Source organism: Rhineura floridana, chromosome 5, assembly GCF_030035675.1.
Source record: "Rhineura floridana isolate rRhiFlo1 chromosome 5, rRhiFlo1.hap2, whole genome shotgun sequence".
Lineage (NCBI taxonomy): Eukaryota > Metazoa > Chordata > Lepidosauria > Squamata > Rhineuridae > Rhineura > Rhineura floridana.
This window is the reverse complement of record NC_084484.1, coordinates 139,138,490-139,163,152: the sequence shown is the minus strand read 5'-3', so window position 1 is coordinate 139,163,152 and position 24,663 is coordinate 139,138,490. Positions and strand designations below refer to the sequence as shown.

Genomic DNA, 24,663 nt, shown 5'->3' with positions numbered 1-24,663 from the left:
ATCCTGCTTCCAGTCCTCGTTGTCAACTTTAAAGTTACATAAATCTGTTGTCATTACTTTGGTCTTCTTGAAGTGAACTAGTCCTATAGGCACATTTTAGGGCTTATCCAAATGGAGCGGGATAATCCACGGTTTCCATATTTGGTTTGTCATCTAATAGTCCTCACTTTGCCTTTTAGTTCGCTTTTTCCCAATTAAAAAAAATGTTTTTTTGCACCCGCACACACAGCGGTAAGACCCCTACATTCTTTTTGCTTTTTCCAAGCTCCGCCTCTAAAACCTCCCCCTATCAACCAATTGGTCAGCAAAAAAATGACACATACTCCTCTTCCCCTTTGCAACGAAGCACAATATGGCTGTAAAGGAGTTCTCGCCGCGGAAGGAAAGGGAGAAGGAGGGGGGTGGTCAGTTTCAGCCTTTCTACTCGCTGGGGTTTTTGCTTCAAATCATTTCACTGCGGGAAGGAAAGAGAGAAGGGGGTGTGACACGTTTCTTGCTTTTTTGGAGAAATAAGTGCAATTGCCCGCGTGTGTATCTCCTTAAATATACATAAAGGCAGAAAAGCATACATTCGTTTAAGTGTAATATCCCAAATACAAACAAGAAAGGGGCTGCTGGTCGGTTTCACACCGGCCTCTGGAAAGTTTTGTCAATTTCATTCTACTCGCTGGGTTTTTTGTTTCAAATCATTTCTCCGCGGAAAGGAAAGGGAGAAGGAGGGGGTGACACGTTTCTTACTCTATGGTTCTCCAGTCTCTATGGTTCCGGGCGGCGGGGACACTGTAGAAAACCACTCATATGTAGGGCAGGGAATGCCCATTACTTTCAATGGGTAGAACTGGTGTCACAACAGCCAATGCGTTTCAATGAGTAGATCTGGCATTTCAATAGGGAGACCTGGCATCCGGAAAGTCTATGCATTTCAATGGGTAGACCAGGCCACCAGGACTACCCATTTGAAGCCTGCTTGCTTTCTTGTTTGTATTTGCGATATTACGCTTATGTATGCTTTTCTGCCTTTATGGAATGTATGCTTTTCTGCCTTTATGGATATTTAAAGAGATACACACGCTGGCAATTGCACTTTTTCTCCAAAAAAGCAAGAAACGTGTCACACACCCCTCCTTCTCCCTTTCCTTCCCGCAGTGAAATGATTTGAAACAAAACCCCCAATGTGTAGAATGAAATTGACAAAGCTTTCGTGAAACTGACCAGCAGCCCCTTTCTCACTTGCTGTGCATTGCAGATCTCACCCAGAGCGGCCACCCAGTTTGCAGGATGGCAAAAAATAAAATGCATCTGCGCAGTAGTTGCAGACCCCCCCAACACCCCACCATTGCGATGATTGGTTCAATTTTCCCGGGCTTATTCTCGCACATGCGCAAAAGTGCAGATACGTGATTGGCTGGAATGAGGAGAAGGGGCAAGGGGAAACGCCCAAGAACCACCCATCAGCTGTAAAGTCCGTGGTATTGCATCCTACCTCCTGAAGGCACAGCGGATGATTCCCAATTTTAAACAGCAAATCACATTTTTGCCGGTATTGCAAGGAGCGGATTTAACCCGCGAAAATGCGTAACAGTGCCAGATGTCATTTGGACGACCGAAAAATAATGAACACACATAGCGGGCGTGTCACACATTTTGCAGTCGTCTGGATGAGCAGTGAATGAACCTGAAAGGTTTGCAGCTTGGGCGTGCTTCTGGACTCGGCCTTGAACCCGGAAGCTCAGGTCTCGGCTGTATCCAGGAGCGCTTTTGCCCAGTTAAGACTGGTCCGCCAGCTGCGCCCGTTCCTAGAGATGTCTGACTTGACAAAAGTAACACATGCCTTAGTTACATCCCGGTTGGACTACTGCAACGCACTCTACGTTGGGCTGCCCTTGAAGACAGTTCGGAAGCTTAAACTGGTGCAACGTGCAGCAGCTAGGATGCTGACCGGGGCTGGCCTTCATGCCCATACATCTCCCCTGTTACAACAGCTCCACTGGTTACCGATTTGCTTCCGGACCCAATTCAAGGTGCTGGTGTTGTCCTTTAAAGCCCTTCACGGCTTGGGCCCTGTCTATTTGTCCGATCGGTTGTCCTTTTATGAACCCTCTCGTCCCTTGAGGTCATCTGATGACTCCCTTCTTGGGATCCCCTCTGCTACAGAAGTTCGTTTATCTAGGACCAGAGATAGGGCGTTCTCTGTCATCGCCCCTAGACTCTGGAACGTTTTATCTTTGGAGATACGATCTGTCTCTTCGCTTTTTGCATTTCGCCGCCTGGTTAAGACGTTTCTATTTCGAGTTGCGTTTAATTTGAATGCGGAATAAGATTTTTTAACTTGATTGTTTTTGATAGTAAGTATAAGTTTATTGATTGTAATTTTTTAGTATACTAATTATTTATAGAGATTGTAAACTGTATTGTGTTTTATTTTCTTATGTTTTTATTGTCAGATTGTTCGCCGCTCTGAGTTTCCAGGAAAATAGAGCGGGTTAGAAATGTTTTAAATAAATAAATAAATATCTCAAGTAGCTCCAATTTCATCTAGAAACTAAGCTCTGTTGGATTTATCTTGTTTATTGTTCACTAATGCCTTTGTTAAAACAACCCAAAGAAGAAATTAATTCATAGAATCATAGAATAGTAGACTTGGAAGGGCCCTATAAGGCAGGAATCCAAATCAAAGCATTCCTGACAGATGGCTGACCAGCTGCCTCTTGAATGCCTCCAGTGTTGGAGAGCCCACTACCTCTCTAGGTAATTGGTTCCATTGGCTCTAACAGTTAGGAAGTTTTTCCTGATGTCTAGTCGAAATCTCGCTTCCTGCAACTTGAGCCCATTATTTTGTGTCCTGCACTTTGGGACAATCGAGAAGAGATCCCAGCCCTCCTCTATGTGACAACCTTTCATGTACTTGAAGAGTGCTATCATATCTCCCTTCTCTTCTCCAGGCTAAACATGCCCAGTTCTTTCAGTCTCTCCTCATAGGGCTTGGTTTCCAGTCCCCTGATCATCCTTGTTGCCCTCCTCTGAACCTCTTCCAGTTTGGCTGCATCCTTCTTGAAGTGCGGAGACCAGAACTGGATGCAGTATTCAAGATGAGGCCTAACCAGTGCTGAATAGAGGGAAACTAATACTTCATGCGATTTGGAAACTATACTTCTGGTAATGCAACCTGAGCATTTGCCTTTTTTGCAGCCACATCACACTGTTGGCTCATATTCAGCTTGTGATCAATGAGAATTCCAAGTTCCTTCTCACATGTCATATTGCTGAGCCAAGTATCCCCCATTTTATAACTGTGCATTTGGTTTCTTTTTCCTTAAGTGTAGAACTTTGCATTTATCCCTGTTGAATTTCATTCTGTTGTTTTCAGCCCAATGCTCCAGCCTATCAAGGTCCCTTTGAATTTTGTTTCTGTCTTCCACGGTTCTTTGTAGCACTTTAGATAAAACTACTTAGAATGGAAAGCCCAGTTGATGCTAGTAGATAAAATTGTGAATTAGTGGCCTAGTAACCATAGGAATGGCAACTTTGCCACTGTGCCATTTGGGTGCGATTAACATTGTGTGATGCAGGAGAGCAGGGCCATGCTCACCTGGCCCCCACTACTGCACCTTGTAGCTGCCCCTCTCAGTGCTATTTGTATGTTTGAAAGGATGTCTCAAGCAGGACAACTTGCCAATATGCATAGTCTTTCTGAGCTGGAACTAGGGATGGGGCAGAAATTCATTTGATCTGCATTTTTAATCCACATCTCCTGGACTAACACAGATCAGAACATAATATTTTTTCAGATTATGCAGTTTCCCAAATTTTGCAATATAGTTGTTGCCTCAAAATGTACCAAGATGTAGCTACATTAAAGAAATTTTCTTTCTGCATTAAATTAATATTGAAATAACAGATCTGTGAACAGTGAAACAAAATTTTAAAAAATAAAGAAGATAATAGAAGATCTAATGATGATAATGATTAAAAGCTAGATTCACTTCTAAGGATTATGGTGCTAAGACTCACAGCTTCAGTTACAAATCAACAAATAACTGGCTAGCATGCAATGCTTATATATTAAATATTTATTTGGATGGCCTGTTCAAGATTTTGATTGCATTGGCAAATTTGCCTATTTCATTTACATACTGAGTGACTCTGGAAAACATCAGTGATTGGAAATGTGGAAACAAAGGAACAAAATAATAAACTATTCTGAAGATACAGAAGTGTTTGCCACTGTTGAAATATTTCCTTTGCGTTTTAAACCTCTCATGTATCCCAATCCAGACCACAAATAAACATGTTTTCAAATCCCACAACCATCTCTCCAAAATTTAGTTTTGCACATTGCCTTACCAACTTCAGTTATGTAAGATTTTCCATCTGGTGGCAGAGGAATATACTGGTTAGAGAAGAAGCTGCTGCCGTACCCCAAGATGAAGCCTTCCAGTTTGATGCTTGGACTTGGTCGAATATATCTCATGCACACTGCATCACCAGTCGCATTGATCTGAACTTTCAGGCTTTGTCTCTTAACTGGCAGTGGGAGAGAGGGCAGAAAAGTATGAAATGTTATCAACTCAAGCAGCATAAACTTTTCAACATAAATATAGGACACACTTTCAATAGCATAAGTGCAGGTGGCCAATCAGTGCATGGTAGCGAATGCTGTTTCAACAGATGCTTCCAAGTGGCATTTTGTGGTAACTGCACTCCTTAGATACAGCACTGTGGGGAGTACAACATGCTTTAGAAATGCACTTAGTTTGTACTAAAAAGCAAGCTTTCAGTGTTGTAGCTCCAGCCCTCCAGAATAAATTACCGGCTGAAATTAGACATGACATTTGGGTGCCTATTAAAGCCATTTTTGTTTAAGAAAGCTTTCTCTGAAATGCAGCCTAGTCATTTATGAAATATTGATTGTACGTCTGTAGGAATGGTTTTATTGTTTTTAGAGTTTGTAGGAATTATTTTGATTGTTTTTAAAAGTTCTATTTTTTGTATTTTATCTTATTTTTATATTTTTGTACACTGAGGCTATGAAGCAGATTATACATTTGAACAATAAATGAATAAATATTTGCAAAGTGGTACGTGCAATCACATGGAGGCCAGTCCACTCAGCAAGCTTTTTGCAGTAATTCATCAAATGGCTTCACAATGACATCACAATCTTCCATTTTCAGTGGTCTTCTTATAGTGCCACAGGAAAAACTACATCTGAGTTAGCTACAACGCATACAATTTGATGCACAAAGTGACTTTTGGATAAGTAAAGAAGCTTCCACACCACTCTGTGTTTGGGTAAATCAGGCCATACTCTGTCATGGACAGATACACTCTAAGAAAGATTAGTGGGGGTCCCATTCCTGTAATGTTCACATGACAAACAGTGCAGATGTCAGGATACTACTTCTCTTCGAAACAGGAATCATAGACCTTTAAGAGAAGTCCTATTCTGTTTGTTCTTCATTTTAATTCCGCTCAGTGTGGAGAAATCAAAAGAGCACTAGGGCATTAATTGTTGTTTGCCAATTGAAATAACTGTTACCAAAACATGATCTGGGTTCACCTCATGGACCAGCCTGGCTTACAGTTCAATTCCACTACTTATAAAATGATAGCTGCAGTTCTCAAGAGTTTGACACAATCCATAGGAAATGCAGCAGCTAGGTTGTGACATATAACTCTTTACCAGCTTTAATCTTGGAGCACTTTTCTATATATTCATTCATTTATTTAAAATATTTCTAACCCCCCCTTCTACTCTACAATAGGGCATTCAGGGCAGCTACAATAAAATTGCACACATATATAATAAAATACACAATAAAAACATAAACATTACAGTAAATTAAAATGCATAAAATACAATTAAAATACATAAAATGCACTTTGCATACACATACACACACATACAAACACACATACATGTATATATGTGCATACACATGAGGGAGTGAGAATAAAAGAACTTAAAAGATAAAACTAAAAGATAAAAAACTTAAAACAGTGTCAGGCTGACCTGTCAGTCCCAACCAGTCCAGAACAAAATAGTTTTTACAAGTTTACGGAAGACCATCAGGGAAGGAGCAAAGCGGGCTTCTTGGGGCAGGGAATTCCAAAGTCTGGGAGCCACAATTGAAAAGGCTCTCTCCCGCATGCCTGTCAGTCTAACGTCTTCCTTTCCTGGCACTCAGAGGAGACCAGAGGCAAATGATCTTAAATCCAGGGTAGGAACATATGGACGTAAGCGGTCCTTAAGTACACTGGTCCAACGCCATTTAGGGCTTTAAAGGTCAAAACCAGCACTTTGAATTGGGCTCGGAAACAAATTGGGAGCCAGTGGAATTGATAAAGCTCAGGGGTTAAATGCTCCCTGCGCCATGCTCCAGTTAACATTCTGGCTGCTGCATTTTGGACCAACTGTAGTTTCCGAATTGTTTTCAAAGGCAGCCCCAACTAGAGTGTGTTACAGTAATCAAGCCTCAATGGCACCAATGCATGTGTCACTGTGGCCAAGTCAGTTGCTTCCAGGAACAGACGCAGCTGGTAGATCATTTTGAGATGGCCAAAAGCACTCCTGGCTACTGCAGCCACTTCATATTCCAACAGCAGGGCAGGATTCAGAAGAACTCCCAAATTGCAGACCTGCTCTTTCAAGGGGAGTGCGACCCCATCCAGAACAGATTGCAACCCTATCCCTGGGGCAGTTTTCCCCTTGGCCAGCAACACGTTCGTTTTGTCTGGATTAAGTTTCAGTTTGTTAGCCCACATCCAGCCCTTCACAGCCTCCAGGCACCGTTTTAGGATGAGCACTCCCACCCTGCCATCAGATGGAAGGGAGAGATAGAGCCGAGTGTCATCAGCATATTGATGACATTGTACTCCAAATCTCTGGATGACCTCTCCCAGTTGTTTCATATAAATGTTAAATAGCATGGGAGACAGAATGGAATCCTGTGGTACCCTATAGGCCAACGGCCAGGGGGTGAGCAGTAATCTCCCAGCACCACTTTCTGGGTCCTGTCCATCAGGTAGGAATGGAGCTACTGTAAAACAGTGCCTCCTAGACCCATCCCAGAAAGATGACTCAGAAGGTTACCATGATCAATGGTATCAAAGGCCGTCGAGAGGTCCAGCAGCACCAACAGGGATGCACTCCCCCGTCTGATGCCCTGCATAGGTCATCAAGAAGGGCGACCTGGTTGGCCACTGTGAGAACAGGATGCTGGACTAGATGGGCCACTGGCCTGATCCAGCAGGCTCTTCTTATGTTCTTGTGTTCTTATGACCAGAGCAATCTCTGTCCCATGGCCAGGCCTGAAGCCTGATTGAAAAGGGTCTAGATAATCCAATTCATCCAGGAAAACTTGGAGTTGAGCTGCCACCACCCTCTCAATCACCTTGCCAAGAAAGGGGAGACTGGAGACCGGGCAGAAGTTATTAAGATCCACAGGATCTAATGAAGGCTTTTCAACAAAGGTCTAATCATAGCCTCCTTCAACAATGTTGGCATAGAGCCTTCCCTTAGGGAGGTGTTAATCAGATATGTCAACCAACCAGCCACTCCCAATCTGGCAGATTTAATTAGCCAGGATGGGCAAGGATCAAGCGAGCAGGTTGTGGCCCTCGATTCTCCCAGAATCCTGTCCACATCCTCAGGCTTTACAAGCTGAAAAGTATATATGGAATAATGACCCAAGGGAGCAACTGGGGCATCTGGCACAAGTGTAATTAACGAGGAGTCCAAGTCAATCTGAATGCGAGCAATTTTATCTGCGAAGTGCCTCGCAAACATTTCACAGTGAGCAACTGATGGTTCAGAGTCTGCTGTCGGGCCAGAGACCAAAAGACCCCGGACCACCCAAAAAAGTAAACTTTTTTCACCACCATCACCGCCACATGGTAGGATCGAAAATGAGCTCTAACCAGTCAAAGACAGATTGAGGTTTTCTCCATCATTGCTCTAGCTGTCATCCTTGCTGTTTCATCAGGCTCAAGGTTTGAGTAAACCAAGATGTATTATGGGCCTTCCCTGGTGGGAGAGGGTGCTTTGAAGCAATAGTGTCCACCGTTTGGGTCACCTCCATATTCCAGAGGTTGACCAGGGCTTCGGCAGTAGCGCCAGCCATGTTGGGAACATCCCCCAGAGCATTCAGGAAACCATCAGGTTCCATAAGTCTCCAGGGGTGGACCATCTTAATCGGCAAAAAACTTTCAGAGGTTATCAGGACCACAAAGTCTAAACCTAATCAGGTGGTGATCTGACCATGACAACGGAGTCACCAAGAACCCCTCCACCCTCAGATCACCAGCTTCCTATCCTGAACGAAACATGAGATCAAGCGTGTATCCTGCCACATGAGTTGGTCCAGAAGATATTAAGGACAGCCCCATGGTTGTCATGGCAGCCATGAAGTCCTGAGCTGGACCTATGAGACTAACCTCAGCATGTATGTTGAAATCACCCAGGATCATCAGCCTGGGAAACCTGAGTATATTTGCTTATACTCTTCAGTCACATTTTCCACCATTGGGTGCTCAAAGTGATATATGCTCAATAAAAACAAAACCCATGAAAGGGCAAATTAAATAACATGGAAAGTTAAATACAAGACCATGGTGTATCAAACAGCATCAGTAGGCTGTACTCTCACTACTATAACAGAGGCTTCATGGCATCAAACCTTGATTGAGAGATCTGGTCCCTGTAATGCTATTCAGAATATTTATCAGACACATTATCCTATCCAGAGCCAATGCTGTAATTCTTGGTAACGTTACCCCATCTTGGCTAGTACTTACATAAACATTCATACTAATTACAATATACTATCACATACACTCTACAAATCATTGGCGCCTGCTTGCTATTACCAAAATGACAGGTAGTCACAATTATTCTTCTGGAAAATGCTCTTGTCATGAAACAGGTATAATTCATTCAATCTATGTCTAAATGTCACTGAGTTGGCCAAAAGCACTAGAGTCACTATACTGAGATCCTTAGGTAATAAGTTCAAGCCAATGTGTTCTCATTATTCAGCACATATCTTTGTTATGCATTTTCTTTGAGATGCACAACATAAGAATTATAAATGTGTACTTCCATTTTAAGACACAAATGTGCATAAACTACACTAGCAATGGAAGGATCTATCCATTCTGGTTCTCTCAGTTTCTCGTTTTCCAATCTGAAATTCAGTTCTCCACACTTCTGCTGCAATTTGTGATTAAAAAAAAAATCCTCATGAAATGTTTCAGCATTTTAATGTGAATTTCTCCTAATAAACACACCATTGTATGTAGTTTTGACTATTGTTCATATATTGCAAGCAATTTCTCCTAATATAATGCATTTTCTATATTATCATCATCATCAATCTTTATTTACAGTCAACTGACCACAAATACAAAGCATTTTCTATATTATCATCATCATCAATCTTTATTTACAGTCAACTGACCACAAATACAAAGCATTTTCTATATTATTTTCAGTAATATATTCATTTTATGGACATTGTCTCCTACTATATGCATGTTTGTAAACATTGTTTGATTGTACAACTGCTTCACCAAATATGGATAAGTACAATTTTTTGAAGGATGGCTATGTTTCAGTTCTCATACTGTTTCAGAAAGTGCACATTTTTTGCTTGATAGATCTAGCTCTACACCTCTATTCTGCATCAGGTGGCGGAGTCGCTCTATACGTGAAAGAAGGCATTGAATCCAGCAAGCTCAAAACCCCAAAAGAGGCAGACTCCTCCACAGAATCGTTGTGGGTGGTGATACCATGCCCCAGGAGGGACTTAACACTGGGAACGATCTATCGTCCCCCTGATCAAAATGCTCAGGGAGACCTTGAGATGAGATATGAAATTGAGGAAGCATCCAAACTAGGAAATGTGGTAGTAACGGGTGACTTCAACTACCCGGACATAGACTGGCTGCATATGTGTTTCAGTCATGACAAGAAGCAAAGTTTCTAGATATTCTAAATGACTATTCCCTAGACCAATTGGTCATGGAACCAACCAGAGGGACGGCAACCCTGGACTTAATCCTCAGTGGGGACCGGGACCTGGTGCGAGATGTAAGTGTTGTTGAACCGATTGGGAGCAGTGACCACAGTGCTATTAAATTAAACATACATGTAACTGGCCGATTGCCAAGAAAATCCAACACGGTCACATTTGACTTCAAAAGAGGAAACTTCACAAAAATGAGGGGATTGGTAAAAAGAAAGCTGAAAAACAAAGTCCAGAGGGTCACATCACTCGAAAATGCTTGGAAGTTGTTTAAAAACACTATATTAGAAGCTCAACTGGAGTGCATACCGCAGATCAGAAAAGGTACCGCCAGGACCAAGAAGATGCCAGCATGGTTAACGAGCAAAGTCAAGGAAGCTCTTAGAGGCAAAAAGTCTTCTTTCAGAAAATGGAAGTCTTGTCCGAATGAAGAAAATAAAAAAGAACACAAACTCTGGCAAAAGAAATGCAAGAAGACAATAAGGGATGCTAAAAAAGAATTTGAGGAGCACATTGCTAAGAACATAAAAACCAACAACAAAAAATTCTATAAATACATTCAAAGCAGGAGACCATCTAGGGAGACAATTGGACCCTTGGATGATAAGGGAGTCAAAGGTGTACTAAAGAACGATAAGGAGATTGCAGAGAAGCTAAATGAATTCTTTGCATCTGTCTTCACAGTGGAAGATATAGGGCAGATCCCTGAACCTGAACTAACATTTGCAGGAAGGGATTCTGAGGAACTGAGACAAATAGTGGTAACGAGAGAGGAAGTTCTAAGCTTAATGGACAATATAAAAACTGACAAATCACCGGGCCCGGATGGCATCCACCCGAGAGTTCTCAAAGAACTCAAAGGTGAAATTGCTGATCTGCTAACTAAAATATGTAACTTGTCCCTTGGGTCCTCCTCCGTGCCTGAGGACTGGAAAGTGGCAAATGTAACGCCAATCTTCAAAAAGGGATCCAGAGGGGATCCCGGAAATTACAGGCAAGTTAGCTTAACTTCTGTCCCTGGAAAACTGGTAGAAAGTATTATTAAAGCTAGATTAACTAAGCACATAGAAGAACAAGCCTTGCTGAAGCAGAGCCAGCATGGCTTCTGCAAGGGAAAGTCCTGTCTCAGTAACCTATTAGAATTCATTGAGAGTGTCAACAAGCATATAGATAGAGGTGATCCAGTGGACATAGTGTACTTAGACTTTCAAAAAGCGTTTGACAAGGTACCTCACCAAAGACTTCTGAGGAAGCTTAGCAGTCATGGAATAAGAGGAGAGGTCCTCTTGTGGATAAGGAATTGGTTAAGAAGCAGAAAGCAGAGAGTAGGAATAAACGGACAGTTCTCCCAATGGAGGGCTGTAGAAAGTGGAGTCCCTCAAGGATCGGTATTGGGACCTGTACTTTTCAACTTGTTCATTAATGACCTAGAATTAGGAGTGAGCAGTGAAGTGGCCAAGTTTGCTGACGACACTAAATTGTTCAGGGTTGTTAAAACAAAAAGGGATTGCGAAGGGCTCCAAAAAGACCTCTCCAACTGAGACAATGGGCGGAAAAATGGCAAATGCAATTCAATATAAACAAGTGTAAAATTATGCATATTGGAGCAAAAAATCTGAATTTCACATATACGCTCATGGGGTCTGAACTGGCGGTGACCGACCAGGAGAGAGACCTCGGGGTTGTAGTGGACAGCACGATGAAAATGTCGACCCAGTGTGCGGCAGCTGTGAAAAAGGCAAATTCCATGCTAGCAATAATTAGGAAAGGTATTGAAAATAAAACAGCCGATATCATAATGCCGTTGTATAAATCTATGGTGCGGCCGCATTTGGAATACTGTGTACAGTTCTGGTCGCCTCATCTCAAAAAGTATATTCTAGAGTTGGAAAAGGTTCAGAAGAGGGCAACCAGAATGATCAAGGGGATGGAGCGACTCCCTTACGAGGAAAGGTTGCAGCATTTGGGGCTTTTTAGTTTAGAGAAAAGGCGGGTCAGAGGAGACATGATAGAAGTGTATAAAATTATGCATGGCATTGAGAAAGTGGATAGAGAAAAGTTCTTCTCCCTCTCTCATAATACTAGAACTCGTGGACATTCAAAGAAGCTGAATGTTGGAAGATTCAGGACAGACAAAAGGAAGTACTTCTTTACTCAGCGCATAGTTAAACTATAGAATTTGCTCCCACAAGATGAAGTAATGGCCACCAGCTTGGATGGCTTTAAAAGAAGATTAGACAAATTCATGGAGGACAGGGCTATCAATGGCTACTAGCCGTGATGGCTGTGCTCTGCCACCCTAGTCAGAGGCAGCATGCTTCTGAAAACCAGTTGCCGGAAGTCTCAGGAGGGGAGAGTGTTCTTGCACTTGGGTCCTGCTTGCGGGCTTTCCCCAGGGACCTGGTTGGCCACTGTGAGAACAGGATGCTGGACTAGATGGGCCAGTGGCCTGATCCAGCAGGCTCTTCTTATGTTCTTATGTTCTTAATGTGGTGCCCTCCAGATGTTGTTGAACTACAACTCCCATTCATCTCTTGTTGAACTAGAACATCATGCTGGCTGGGGCTGATGGGAACTGTAGTCCACAACATCTAGGGGGCACCATGTTGGCTTCCCTGATATACATTCTTAAGAATGCACTAAGAAAATTTAGTTCTAGTGATCACGAGGTCCCTAACTGTTCCCATGCTCAAAATGATGAGACACATTTTGAAAATAACAACCAATACCATCTCCTGTTGTTGAGTTAATAGGTGACAGCATAACAGTATGGGCTCCTCTTTAAATACCTTCTATGTTTAGGTTTGTATGAACATTACCCAAACAGAGTCCTCTCCACATCTTCCTTCAAAGAGAAGCAGGGTTGCAGCCAGAGGTCAACGTTATGAGGCATCTGTGTTAGCCTATATCCCAGCCTGGGGCCCACTACCAGTGGAGCCTGGGGCCCCTTGGTCCTTCCTGTCACTGCCTGTTCACTAAGAAAGTGAGTAGTAAGAGAAGGAGGAGGAGGAGGAGCAGCAGCAGAAGCCTCTGCTCACCTTACCCTTCACCACAAGTCAATAGTGGGTCCACAGGGAGAGGACAAGTGAATGGACAGCAGTGATCGTACTGAGGAGGAAGGGGGCCTACTCAGTAACAACTGGTACTAAAGAAATCTACTTTGAGCCAATCATTACACAGAATAAGGTGATAAACTGAAATGGCAGAATTTTGGAATACAGCACTTCAGACTTCAGAAAAGGGACAACATTTTGACCAGTTCTCCAAAGTAAAAGTTACATGCATGCAGTAAAGCAGTTGAGAGGGAGGTTTGGTGTGGCTCTTTCCCATATATGTTAAATTTATTATAAAGCAGATATATTTTTATTTTTATTTTTACACAGGGGATCATTCAAAAACATGACGGCCTCACACCTACAATCTGAAGAGCTACAGTTGAAAATTCACTAGATAACAAATCATAGATATCATAAGAACATCTGGCTCAGACCCTATCTAATCCAATATTCTGTTCCACAGGTAGCCAGCCAGGTGCCTCCAGGAAGCTTCCAACCAGAGTGTGAAGGCAACAGACCTTCCCAGCTGTTTGTCCCCATTATCATCTGGCATCTTCAATGAAATTAAAGAGTCTGGCATGCTCCAGTCTCCCCACTTCTACATGCTTTCTAATTCTTTAGATATCAGAGCACAGGTCTCTGTCAGGTAAGTTACGTTTTATTTGCAGGTAAATATAGGAAGACCCAAGAACAGTTTTAGTTGCTAATTGCTTCACTGAAGTACTGCCTCTGCCAGGTAAGCTTGCAGCACCAGTTTAGTGCTCCATCCCATATGGAATGCCTTCTTCCTCATCTTTGTACCTCAAATAAGATCAGAAACACTCTCTGCCCTTTTTTTTTTAATAGTCCCAGTTCATGACAATGGCTCTTCCTCCCACCCAAAGAATTCCTGGCTGGCTTACCAGTTTGAGCCCTGCCCACAGTTGAGAGCTCCTGGTCTACTTCTCTCTTGGCCCGTTGGCACCCTGCTCTCCTCTCTTTCCCCATTTATTTCTTCTCTCACAGCTTCACAGAGAGATCCACACCATATATCCAAAGCACATCCAACACACATTTAAAACACATGACTTCCCTCAAATAATTGTGGGAATTATAGTTTGTCAAGGCTGCTTGGAAGTTGTAGCTCTGTGAGGGGGAAACCACTGTTGCCAGGATTCTTCGGGGGAAGTCATGTGTTTTAAATGTGTGCTGGATGTGATTTAAATATATGGTGTGGATCTGCTGTAGAAGCTGTGGCCAGGCTACCCAAAAGGATTTTTTGAGCCTGCAATTGGGCTCTCTATGCCACCTGCATAAATAAACAAATAAATAAAATGCCGCCCTGGGCTCCTGCCAGGAGGAAGGGCAGGATATAAATGAATGAATGAATAAATAAATAATAAACAGAAACTCATTGCACAGAACGCAAAGCTTGTCCAAGGTACTGAATACAAGTTAGAGGTGTAATCTGACCCCTATGCACATAGACCCATGCACACCCTTTCTCTCTAAACATGATCAGCCCCTTTACAGTTACCAAAACAGTTTGGCAGCTCTGGTAATATCTATTTTAAAATAAAAATATATAAAATGAAAGCATCTGTAATTATGTACATTAGTTTCCCCATGAACGTTTGCAGGTTAAAAGGTACGAATGATCCTGACACTGCCTGCATGGGACTGAACTGCAGTTATGTGCGACTGAAGGAAACACCCTCTGTATCAATTTTTTTAAAAAACCCTATTGCTTTTCAAGCCACTGGTGAAAAATCATTTAACAAAATTGCTGCCAAATATTAAAACAGTTGTAAGGTATCAGATAGCAGTGTCATACCTCTAGCCTCTGCTTTTATTCTTTCCTATCTTCCATTTAGAACCATACACAAACAATTGCACCCCAAGATACAAAGAATTACCTCCCGCTTGGAAGAAACCGGTCTCTTGGTCTACCTCTGACTATTTAGCTATTAGCATTACCATCAGTTGATTACAGATCCTTAACAGGTCTTTTCTTTATAGCTTTCCACTTTATCTAATATCGTCTAAACCTTGATAAAAAATTGCATTGTTTGGGCATCATTAGGAAAACGTGGAAGTGTAAAATCTAAACAAGAAGTGTTTGATCTCCTTATGGACATACAAAATAGGAGATGGAAGGGAGAGTATATGAGCTAGGCTTGTTCATATACCAGGAAATGATGGTTTCCTGTTAAATCTCAACATAGTCTATAACAATAAGTTACATGTACCTGAAGGAGTGCTCCTCCCGATACCAGCCTGCCCATGCCTTCTACTAAGGAGGCTCTTCCCCATTTCCTGCTATTAGAGGAAGTTTGTTCCATGGTGGCACAGAATAAGGCTTTCTCCATGGCACCACCCTGGCTGTGGAATGCCCTCCCCTTACAAATATACTAAGCATCAACACTGCTATAGTTTTGGCATCATGTTAAAGCTTATTTGTTTGCTCATGCAATTTAAGTGTTTTTAAAAAGCCGAGTGTGGAAGGTTGTGCACACACTACAATTTACTCAGTGCACTCCCACTGTTGGTTTGGGAAGCGGTGTACCTACAACATTTGCCACAATCCATATCTACCCTGTATCTATCCTGTTGTTTCTTATGAAATAGCGTATTTTTATGTGTTTTGCTCCAAACCAGCTTCAATCCAGATTGAGAATAATAGTGACCTAGCTGTGTTTTAAGCTGCTAATGTGTACACAGCCTCTGCCTGCCCTACTGTTTTTAGATGTCCTTATGATTGGTTATTTATTTTGAGGGATTTGTTTTAGTATTTTATTGTTGTTCATGCTTTGTTGTTGTTATGTGCCTTCAAGTCAATTATAATTTATGGCAACCCTATTAATCAGCGACCTCCAATAGCATTCATGCTTTAACCGGCTATTATGTTGTCTTGCTGTACACCCTGCCCTGGACTCAATTTTGATGAAGGGCGAGTTTCCATATTTTAAATAAATAAATACAGCTTTCCAGTGGAGGCTGTACCATTAGGGCAACCAGAGCACTGCCCTCCCAAAAAGAATTGCAAGCAAAAAAATGTAAAAGTTTTCATAAAAAACTCAAAGCCCCAATCTTTTCTGTCTCCCATACACTCATTATCCTTCCATTTGAACTTAAGAGACATTTCTGTCAATCTCCCACTCTCTGGCCAACCATCTCTGCACTGCTCAGTCAATCCCCAACAAAAGGTATTGCTATGGCTAGGAGGAGCCTCCCATCTTTCCAGTGGTGTCACTAGCAGGGTGCGGGGAGTGTGGGCCGCACCCGGGTGACACCATGAGGAGGGTGACACCCAGAGCTGCCCCGTCGTGGGACAGGGCGCCTGCGCCGTTGCCCGGCAGAGGAGCCGAGAAGCGCTCTGGGTCGGCGTTGGAGCAGCCAACTGCTCCTCGGAGGCAGGCAGGTGGGCGGGCGAGACCGGGAGCAGTGTCGGCGGGGCAAGGGAGGCGCACCGGCATTCCCAGACCTGCTTCTCCAGCTGGGTGCCCCTCTGGCACGCACCCTCCCAGGGGCATGGTTGGCTGGCCTTGTGCATGCACACGCTCAGCAGGACATTTGGGGGCTCGCCAAGGAGTTACAGCACCGGGTGACACCAACCCTAGTGACGCCACTGCATCTTTCTCCAGGCAGAAGAACCAAATAAAAAATAGCATTATACTAGTGTTAGACCTAGCAATTTCACAGGTTCCCGATCCCTTCCTGTTGCCATGAAGGCAATCCAGACAATCGGAACACAGGAATTAGCATACAGCCATAGCATACACATACAATCACAGTATGTTATGCAGGCCTACATGAGGGTAGACCTATCTGAATCCACGCTATGTGTTCTGATCATGCTCAGATCTATTTCCTTGAAGGCCCTGTATCCTCACCAGGAGAAACAGCAGAGTTTCCAACTGTAAGGAACTTTTAGTTTAGTTTAGTATTTGTTTTGTGGCCTTGCTAAAGAGAGAGAGATCAAACAAGCAAGCAAGCAATGGTGGACATAATACAAGTCTCTTTTTATAATAAATATTTATCTAGCTTTAACTTAATAATTTCACATCTATTTTTATGAATTGGGGGATTGGGAGAAGAAATTATGGATGGTTTGTGTATGTGTTGCAACAGATTCTGTATTGACCTTTCCCTCCATTCACTTGTTAGAAGCTGCTGCAGCTGCTGCCGCTGGATGAGGAAGGATGGTTGACCTCAGCCACATGCCGTTTCAGAGTATTTTTCAGAATATTTATAGAAAAGGGTGTGTGTGTGTGTGTGTGTGTGTATAGATCTGCTTCCAATACTTTTGTTCTTTCAGTTTAGAGAAATAAGTGTTTTGGAGAATAAAAAGTTAAATTCATTTTTTTGGGGGGGGGAGAGAGAAAAGTGCATGCAACTAGAAGCAAGTATTCCCCACATTTTAAAAGTTTGTGTGTGTGTGTGTGTTTTTAGTTTTTGGCAATGGATGTGTAGGTGTAAACAACACCTGAATTCAAAAACTTATGTTATATGTGGTATGGCTTAAGGTCTAAATTAGAGGTATGGGGTCAATCTTGTCTGAAAATCGTACTTAGATCCTCTTATATGGAAGTTCTTCTCCTGTCCATAGATGTGCAGAGAATAATTGATGTTTTTTCAGTGAGGAGACAATGGCACTCTCCACTTATGTAATGGCACACTTTCCTAAATAAGTGCTGTACAAATCCTATTGTGAGGAAAACAGGAGGTCAAAATGTCACTAGCTGCCACTGACTTTACCTTGCAAAAGGACCAAAAATATTTCTAGACAGGCAGCAATTACTCTAAGTCTTATAGCTCACTTTTACAAGGTGATACTTTTACTATTATAGGCTTTTATTGACACCTGCTCACCTTTCAGGTGCACAGACACATAGAGAGTCAACAGAAAGTCTTCTAAGGATACTGTAGAAGGAATTTGGTTCCACGCCTGGCATGTCCCCAAATATTGAGTCTTAAATTATTTCAGACTGCTTGCTTTTCTCAGACTTTTGAACTTTATAGTTATGTCAAGCTGAAGAACTGTTTGTTTGACCCAGAGAGAAATAATTAATTCATACTAGCTGGTAAAAAAAAAATTAACCCCAGTAGACAAATCTGGCACAGGCCTAAGCCATTACTTAACTAAATGTAATTCAAGTGAAGTTTTACATTCTGCTTAAGCAGGCCTTCTGCTAAAGGGTAAAAACAACCACCACTAGATCTTCTTTATAGGGCAGCCACTTATGCCTTGTCAAAAAGCTCCTACTGGGAGGAAGGGTGGGATATACCTTAAATAATAAATAAATAAAAAGCGAAAATGCATCACACAAAAAAGACACAGATTGCATAATACAGATGTATACGTACAAATTCAGAAATAATTACTATAATTTAAATAGAAATACAATATATCTCACCATAGTGGGGAAGACTATAACCAGGTGACCTGCTCAGCCTGCTGTCCAGGTGCTAACTGCTGACAGACAACTTCAAGACCCCTGCCCTCCCTCCTTATGGCTCTATCTTTCAACTGAACTTGGACTGGACTGTTCTTCAGTTAGAGGACTCCTTCAGATACAGGACTGTCCTCTTTGAAGTATGACATATGACCACCTTAGTTCTTCATTTCTAACATTTAACTTCATAAAGCACTGATTCCCCGACAAAAAAGCAGTTTGCAAAATTCTTTTCATTTTTATTACAAATTAGTGCTAATTTGCAAGAAAGAAAGAAAGCAAATGAAAGGAGGGCAATAACTGAAGCGCCCACCCCCACCGGAACGGAAATCGATATTAAAGGGCAAATAACCTTGTCCACAGTGCAAATAAGGGGCTATATATCTGTAACTCTTACATCTCTGCTCCACAAGAGCCAATAAAAGGGACAAAATCTGCAAGCAGAAAGTTCTTAATTAAAGGAATAGTTACTCCTCAATCACACTTTGCCACTAGAGAGTTTGGCACTGCAATTGCATTTTAAATTTCTTAAATCACAAATCAGGTTAGAAAAACAAGAGAACTCAGAAAACAGTAATGAAACAGGCTGGCAACAACACTTTCTTAAGTCTCAATAAAAAGTGAATGAACAAAGAAGTGTTGGACTGCAACCTAGGAGACCAGAGTTCAAATCCCCACCCAGCCATGAAGCTCACTGGGTGACCTTGGGCCAGTCACTGCCTCTCAGCCTCAGAGGAAGGCAATGGTAAACCCCCTCTGAATACCGCTTACCATGAAAACCCTATTCATAGGGTCGCCATAAGTCAGAATCGACTTGAAGGCAGTCCATTAATGCAAAACTAACCTAATACTATGTACTGCTCAAATTTGCATTCTACTTTTTTATATTAACCAAAAATGTTGTTTCATAAAATAAATATTTCTACAGGGTCTCATCTTTTCTTTTAAACTATTGGTCATAGATTTCAGGTGCAAAATTGAAAATATCATTCATGTAACCATTAACAATCTGTGTTTGAGGTGAAATTTATACTAATATTACCTTATTAAACTTACATACTATAAGTTACTTTGCTCCTTTAGATGATGCTCCAGTTAGCTAAATCCTGACTATATGCTCAGTTTTATATATGCTAGGCCTGCCTTCTTTGCCTTTGCACCTGAATGTGAAATCAAGTAGCTTATTACCTGCTAGAGATAAATATTATTGCCAAGATGCATTGCTTCAGAAACATGCAAAGTTCAATTCACATCTTCTTAAGGTCAGTGGCAAAACTCCCACTCATTTTAATGGAGCTGGCCTGCACTCACTGAGAATAAATTATTGGAGAATTTTGTCTTTCCTATTTCCAAAACCAGCTGTGACTATTAGTCAGCAAATAAAGGCAGATGAACAAAAGGGACATCTGCACTGTTTGTATATCGCTGTCCATCCATCTGTACAATTCCCATGATAGCTGCTAATAGATGTTCAAGTTCATGTTGTGTAGTGTAGATTTTGGGGCTCTTTGCTCTCTGTATTTCTCCCCTTCTACCTTCTCTGAAGATCACTATTGTACAGCTGGGGGTGAAAGAAATTAACACCACATGTCAAGCCAGTAAATGATGCAACCTCTTTGACAGACTGAACAAAGTAGGGCTTTTGGTTTAAATCAATACTTTGGCATTCTCAGTTTGTAATGCAGTATCTCCCTTAAACATAGAAGTGTCACAATGAAATTTGGCAAGTGTGTTCAGGACATAATTCTACATTTCAAAAAATTTGAGTTGCATTCAGCTACCCATTTGCAAATGGGGGAGAAAGATCTAGATATCTCTGTTGAACACTGAGATATCAGGCTCAATCTTGAGAGGCATAATCACATCATCATTCTGGGTTCTAGATTCAAAAATGGACTGCTTCAACCACCTATATTTGAAGATGGAGGACAGAGCATCTGTGTCAGAACTGGGGAGAAGATGAATAACTCCAACTAAAAAGAATTGGCTTATGGATCCTATTTCAAAATAATTGGGGGAACAGTGAATGAGGAAGACAGGGTGTTTGGTGCTCTTCAGACAGAAGAGACTGATTTCCAACCAGGGAAAGATGAAAAGTATCCTACTGAGATCCTAAAGCCAATGCGGAATGTACAGAAAGGGGCCACCAACCCCAGAAGTCATCACTGCCAAAATGTCTAAGGCCAATTTCAACAGTTTACTAGGCCAAGGTTCTAGTCGCTACTTGAAATGAAAGGATCACATGGGCTATTGATATGATCACTTAAAATGCCCCTGCCAATTCATAAAGCCATATTGACACTTTCAGTGACAGGTCTTCTTTATGTAAACCCATTGGAGCAACATTTGGAACCCCAGAAGACCCATTGTGACCACTGTGCACTATATTTTGCAGATAAAAAAATTACTCCCATCCTTTCCAAATTAGATGCCATAGTTCTTACGGAATCAGAAATGGATGCATCCAGGACAATATCTGGTCATGTTGTGATGGGCACTTTTAGCTTGTACAGTTTGAGGAAGTGGGCAAGATGCTTGGAGAAATAAAAACTTATGATCCATTCTTTGGATCTTTGCCGTTCCTGGCTGATAAAATCATCCATGGCTTGGTTGTCACTATGGATGTCAGAGGTTCCCTGAAGGATGCAGGATTTGCATTGAATAATTTTCATCCAGTATCAATGTACCATTCTTGAGCAAAATCCTAAAGTGAGTGGTCTTTTCCACTTCAGACAATCTTGGATGACACTGCTCATTTACATGCAAACTTTTATTTATTTATTTATTTAATTTAGTATTCTGCCCTTCCTCCCAACAGGAGCCCAGGCCAGCAAACAAAAGCACTAAAAACACTTTAAAACATCATAGAAACATACTTTAAAATATATTACAACAAAATATCTTTTAAAATATATTTTTAAAAGGTTTAAAAACATATTTTAAAAAAGGTTTAAAAACATATTTAAAAAAAACAGTTTTAAAAACGTATTAAAAAGCAATTGCAACACAGACGCAGACTAGCATAAGGACTCAAAAGGCTTTTTGAAACAGGAAGGTCTTCAGTAGGCGCCAAAAAGATAACAGAGATGGCACCTGGTTTTGTTCTGGTTTGGGGCAGAAAACATCTTGGCCACCCTTAGTGATTGATTCATACCAGGGAATGGATGGAGGAAGTGCATCCTTGTTGGATCTCTCAGTGGCTTTTGATACGATTAACTATGGTTTTCTTATAGATTATCTCTCCAAGATGGGACTTGGAGGTACTGCAGTTTGGTGGTTCTGGTTCTTTCTGTAGGTAAAAACCTAGAAACTGGTGCCAGGGAACTTGAGTTCCACCTCATAGCCATTGGCCTTTAGGGTGCCTCAGGGCTCCATCTTGTCTTCTGTGCTTTTCTAAATGTACGTGAACCAGATAAATCATCTTGACGCTTTGTCTGGTATGTACTGCCCTACCTCTCTTTTCCATCATCTCATTCCAGAGAGGTGGTGGAAATTCCAAACAGGTGGGATGGATGAAGGCAAACAAGATGAAGCTTAATCCAGGTAATACAGAACGACTAGTCATCTTCAAATACTACAGCCATGAAGGGATAACACAAATAGAAAAGAGCTGTGGGACCCTGCCCACAAGTTCTTGTATAACTTTTGCGCAGGGAGCCTTTTCTGATCATGGAGACTCCCTGTGCAATTAAGAACCTTCATCAAGGCTCCCCTCTGTAGAAGGTACAATAGAATACACAGAAACCAGTACAAGCCACACAATACCAGGGTTGCGGCTAACAGCTAAGCTCTACAATGCTTTTACTATTCTACACTACTTCAGTGCAAATCCTGTGGGTTGGAAATTCTGCTGATCTAGATTGAAATTTGCAATCTGGTTTGGAGAAGGTTGCACTCTCCTCAAAGAGCCAGTTACACAGTCTAGAAGTACTCCTGGACTCAGCATTATCAACGGAGATGCAGGTGGCATCAGTGGCTAGCAGTGCTTTTTATCAGCTTAGGGTGGTTTGCCAGCTGTGGCCCTTCCTTCAGTTACACACGATTTGATTGCATCTAGACTGAGATACGGTAATGTGTTGCTATGGGGTTGTCTTTAAAGATGGTGTAGAAACTTTAGCTTGGACAGACTGCACCTGCTATGTTTGTGAGGGCAAGGTTTTGAAGTTCATTACACCAAACAGTACCAGTTGCTAGAATGGCTGTATGTCCTCTACAGAGGACAGTTCTCTGTTTGAAGGGTGGCCTGGTCCAATTCCATGTTAAAGATAATCATAAAGAGGGAGAGGAGGCTTGAAGTTGCCCATCAACAGTTAGCATCTGGATGGCAGACCTAGCAGCCACACAGGTCACTTGGTCACAGCCTTGCTGGCATGGTAAGATGTATTGCATTTCTATAATAGTTATTTCTAAATTAGCATCTATACATATAAATTAGAATGTGTACATTTTATGCAAGTATGTCCTCTTTTTTGGTGATGCTTTTTCCTCTTTTTCGGCAATGTGTAATTGGCTACCCTGTCAACTATCTATTCATTTCCAGGCTCAATTTTAAAAGTGTTAGTATGATATCCTAAGCAGTTCAACTGCAGTTGCCTGTACACATATGAGCTTGTCTGGATCTTCAGTTCAGCCTAGGAAGCTCTGTGGCATACCGGCATGGTCCATTATGCTAATGAGCACGAGGGCCTTTTTAGTGGTGTCTCCATACATATGGAATGTTCACCTAGAGAGAGATGTATGATCCCTTCTGTATTGGCTTTTAAGCAGACACTGAATATGCTTATGTTTCAGTCTGCTTACTGCTTCAGTGTGGTTTGCTGGTATTTAAACTGCTGATTTATTATTAGTTTAGATTAAATTACATAATAAAAACATAATGCATAATAAAAGATGTTTTGTTTCCTCCTCATACTGGGAGGAAGGGCAGGATATAATAATAATAATTGTTATTCATTGTTTTATGCTGTTTTAATTTTCTGAGCCACCTTAGGAGTGCTGTACTCTGAAAGGTAGGCTAAAAGTAAATAAAATAAAAATGAATAATTTGCATACAATTCCCCAGTGGACTTCTTTTGGCTTTGGATTTAAATAGATATTAACAACTGCTGAATACTTATTTGTTGTAATTAGAACAGAGCTCATCACTGAAACGTGTGACAAATAGTTATCTAATTATGGATACTAACAGCCTGAACTATGCCATGTTTCCTTATTGTATATGTAACTGAAAGCATGGAGCATTTTATAAACCTGGATTCAATTTAATTTAACGTATAACTACAGTAAATTTCAGTACTTCCTTGAAACCTCAGTATAGTATAGTTCCAAAAACAAAGCTAGCCTTGGCAGTTTTCTGAATATTAGGATGAGGACCCAGGCCCCCAACTAGGGCACCTCATTCTGGTAACCAACAAATGCTGGAAAAGGACAGAAGTGGATGGCTTCATTCAACTCTACCTTGAAAATGGTTTATTATTATCCAGATGTGACAAACACAATCAGATGGCTAAAGGAAGGCACAGTTTACAGCAGAAAATAAGTATCCAGGCTATCTGTGTTACCATTCTTTTCTATGTAATTTTATATTGCTAACATTTTTAGGATTTATTTAATAATTGTTTATGGTAGTAATGGGTAAACTGATCCTGCTCCAACTTGGAATTTAGCAGCCAAGTGACAAATCCAGTGTTGTAGACCGAAGCAAAATTTCTCCCGTGTTATGATCTTTTGAAGCAGCTCTGAAATTTGCAGATGTGCATCTTGGGTATGTGTGTACACCATTCTGTTCTACCCTATGTGCCATTTCTTCTCTGATTATATGTTATCATATGTGCTTTGCTTAGAATAAATAGATTGACATGGAGCCACAAGCAAAAGCAGTGGCTGTAGAACAAGTCCAATGAGCAGAAACAGCAACATGAGCAATATCCACTTAACGACTGATGAAGGCTTGTGCACAGTAACAGGACCAGAGAGATAGGCTCTAATAGTCCTCAGAAAAAATGTAGTAAAGAAGCCAAGCCATAAATCACATGGTCTTCGATGTCTGTATACTAATGCACAGAGCATGGGAAACAAGCAGGATGAACTTGAACTCTTAATACAGGAGGGCAATTACGACTTGATAGATATAACTGAAACTTGGTG

At 41.5% G+C, this 24,663-nt stretch overlaps 1 protein-coding gene across 29 annotated transcripts in view; it reads right to left on the bottom strand.

Annotated features, from left to right (window-relative positions):
- ABI3BP (ABI family member 3 binding protein) overlaps positions 1 to 24,663 on the bottom strand; it is a 235,902-nt gene that overhangs the window by 177,454 nt on the left and 33,785 nt on the right. For all 29 annotated transcript variants that reach the window (XM_061628187.1, XM_061628192.1, XM_061628194.1 and 26 more), the window contains exon 2: positions 4,345 to 4,524. In XM_061628187.1, the coding sequence (XP_061484171.1) occupies positions 4,345 to 4,524 (180 nt within the window). The remainder of the gene's footprint in view (positions 1 to 4,344; positions 4,525 to 24,663) is intronic.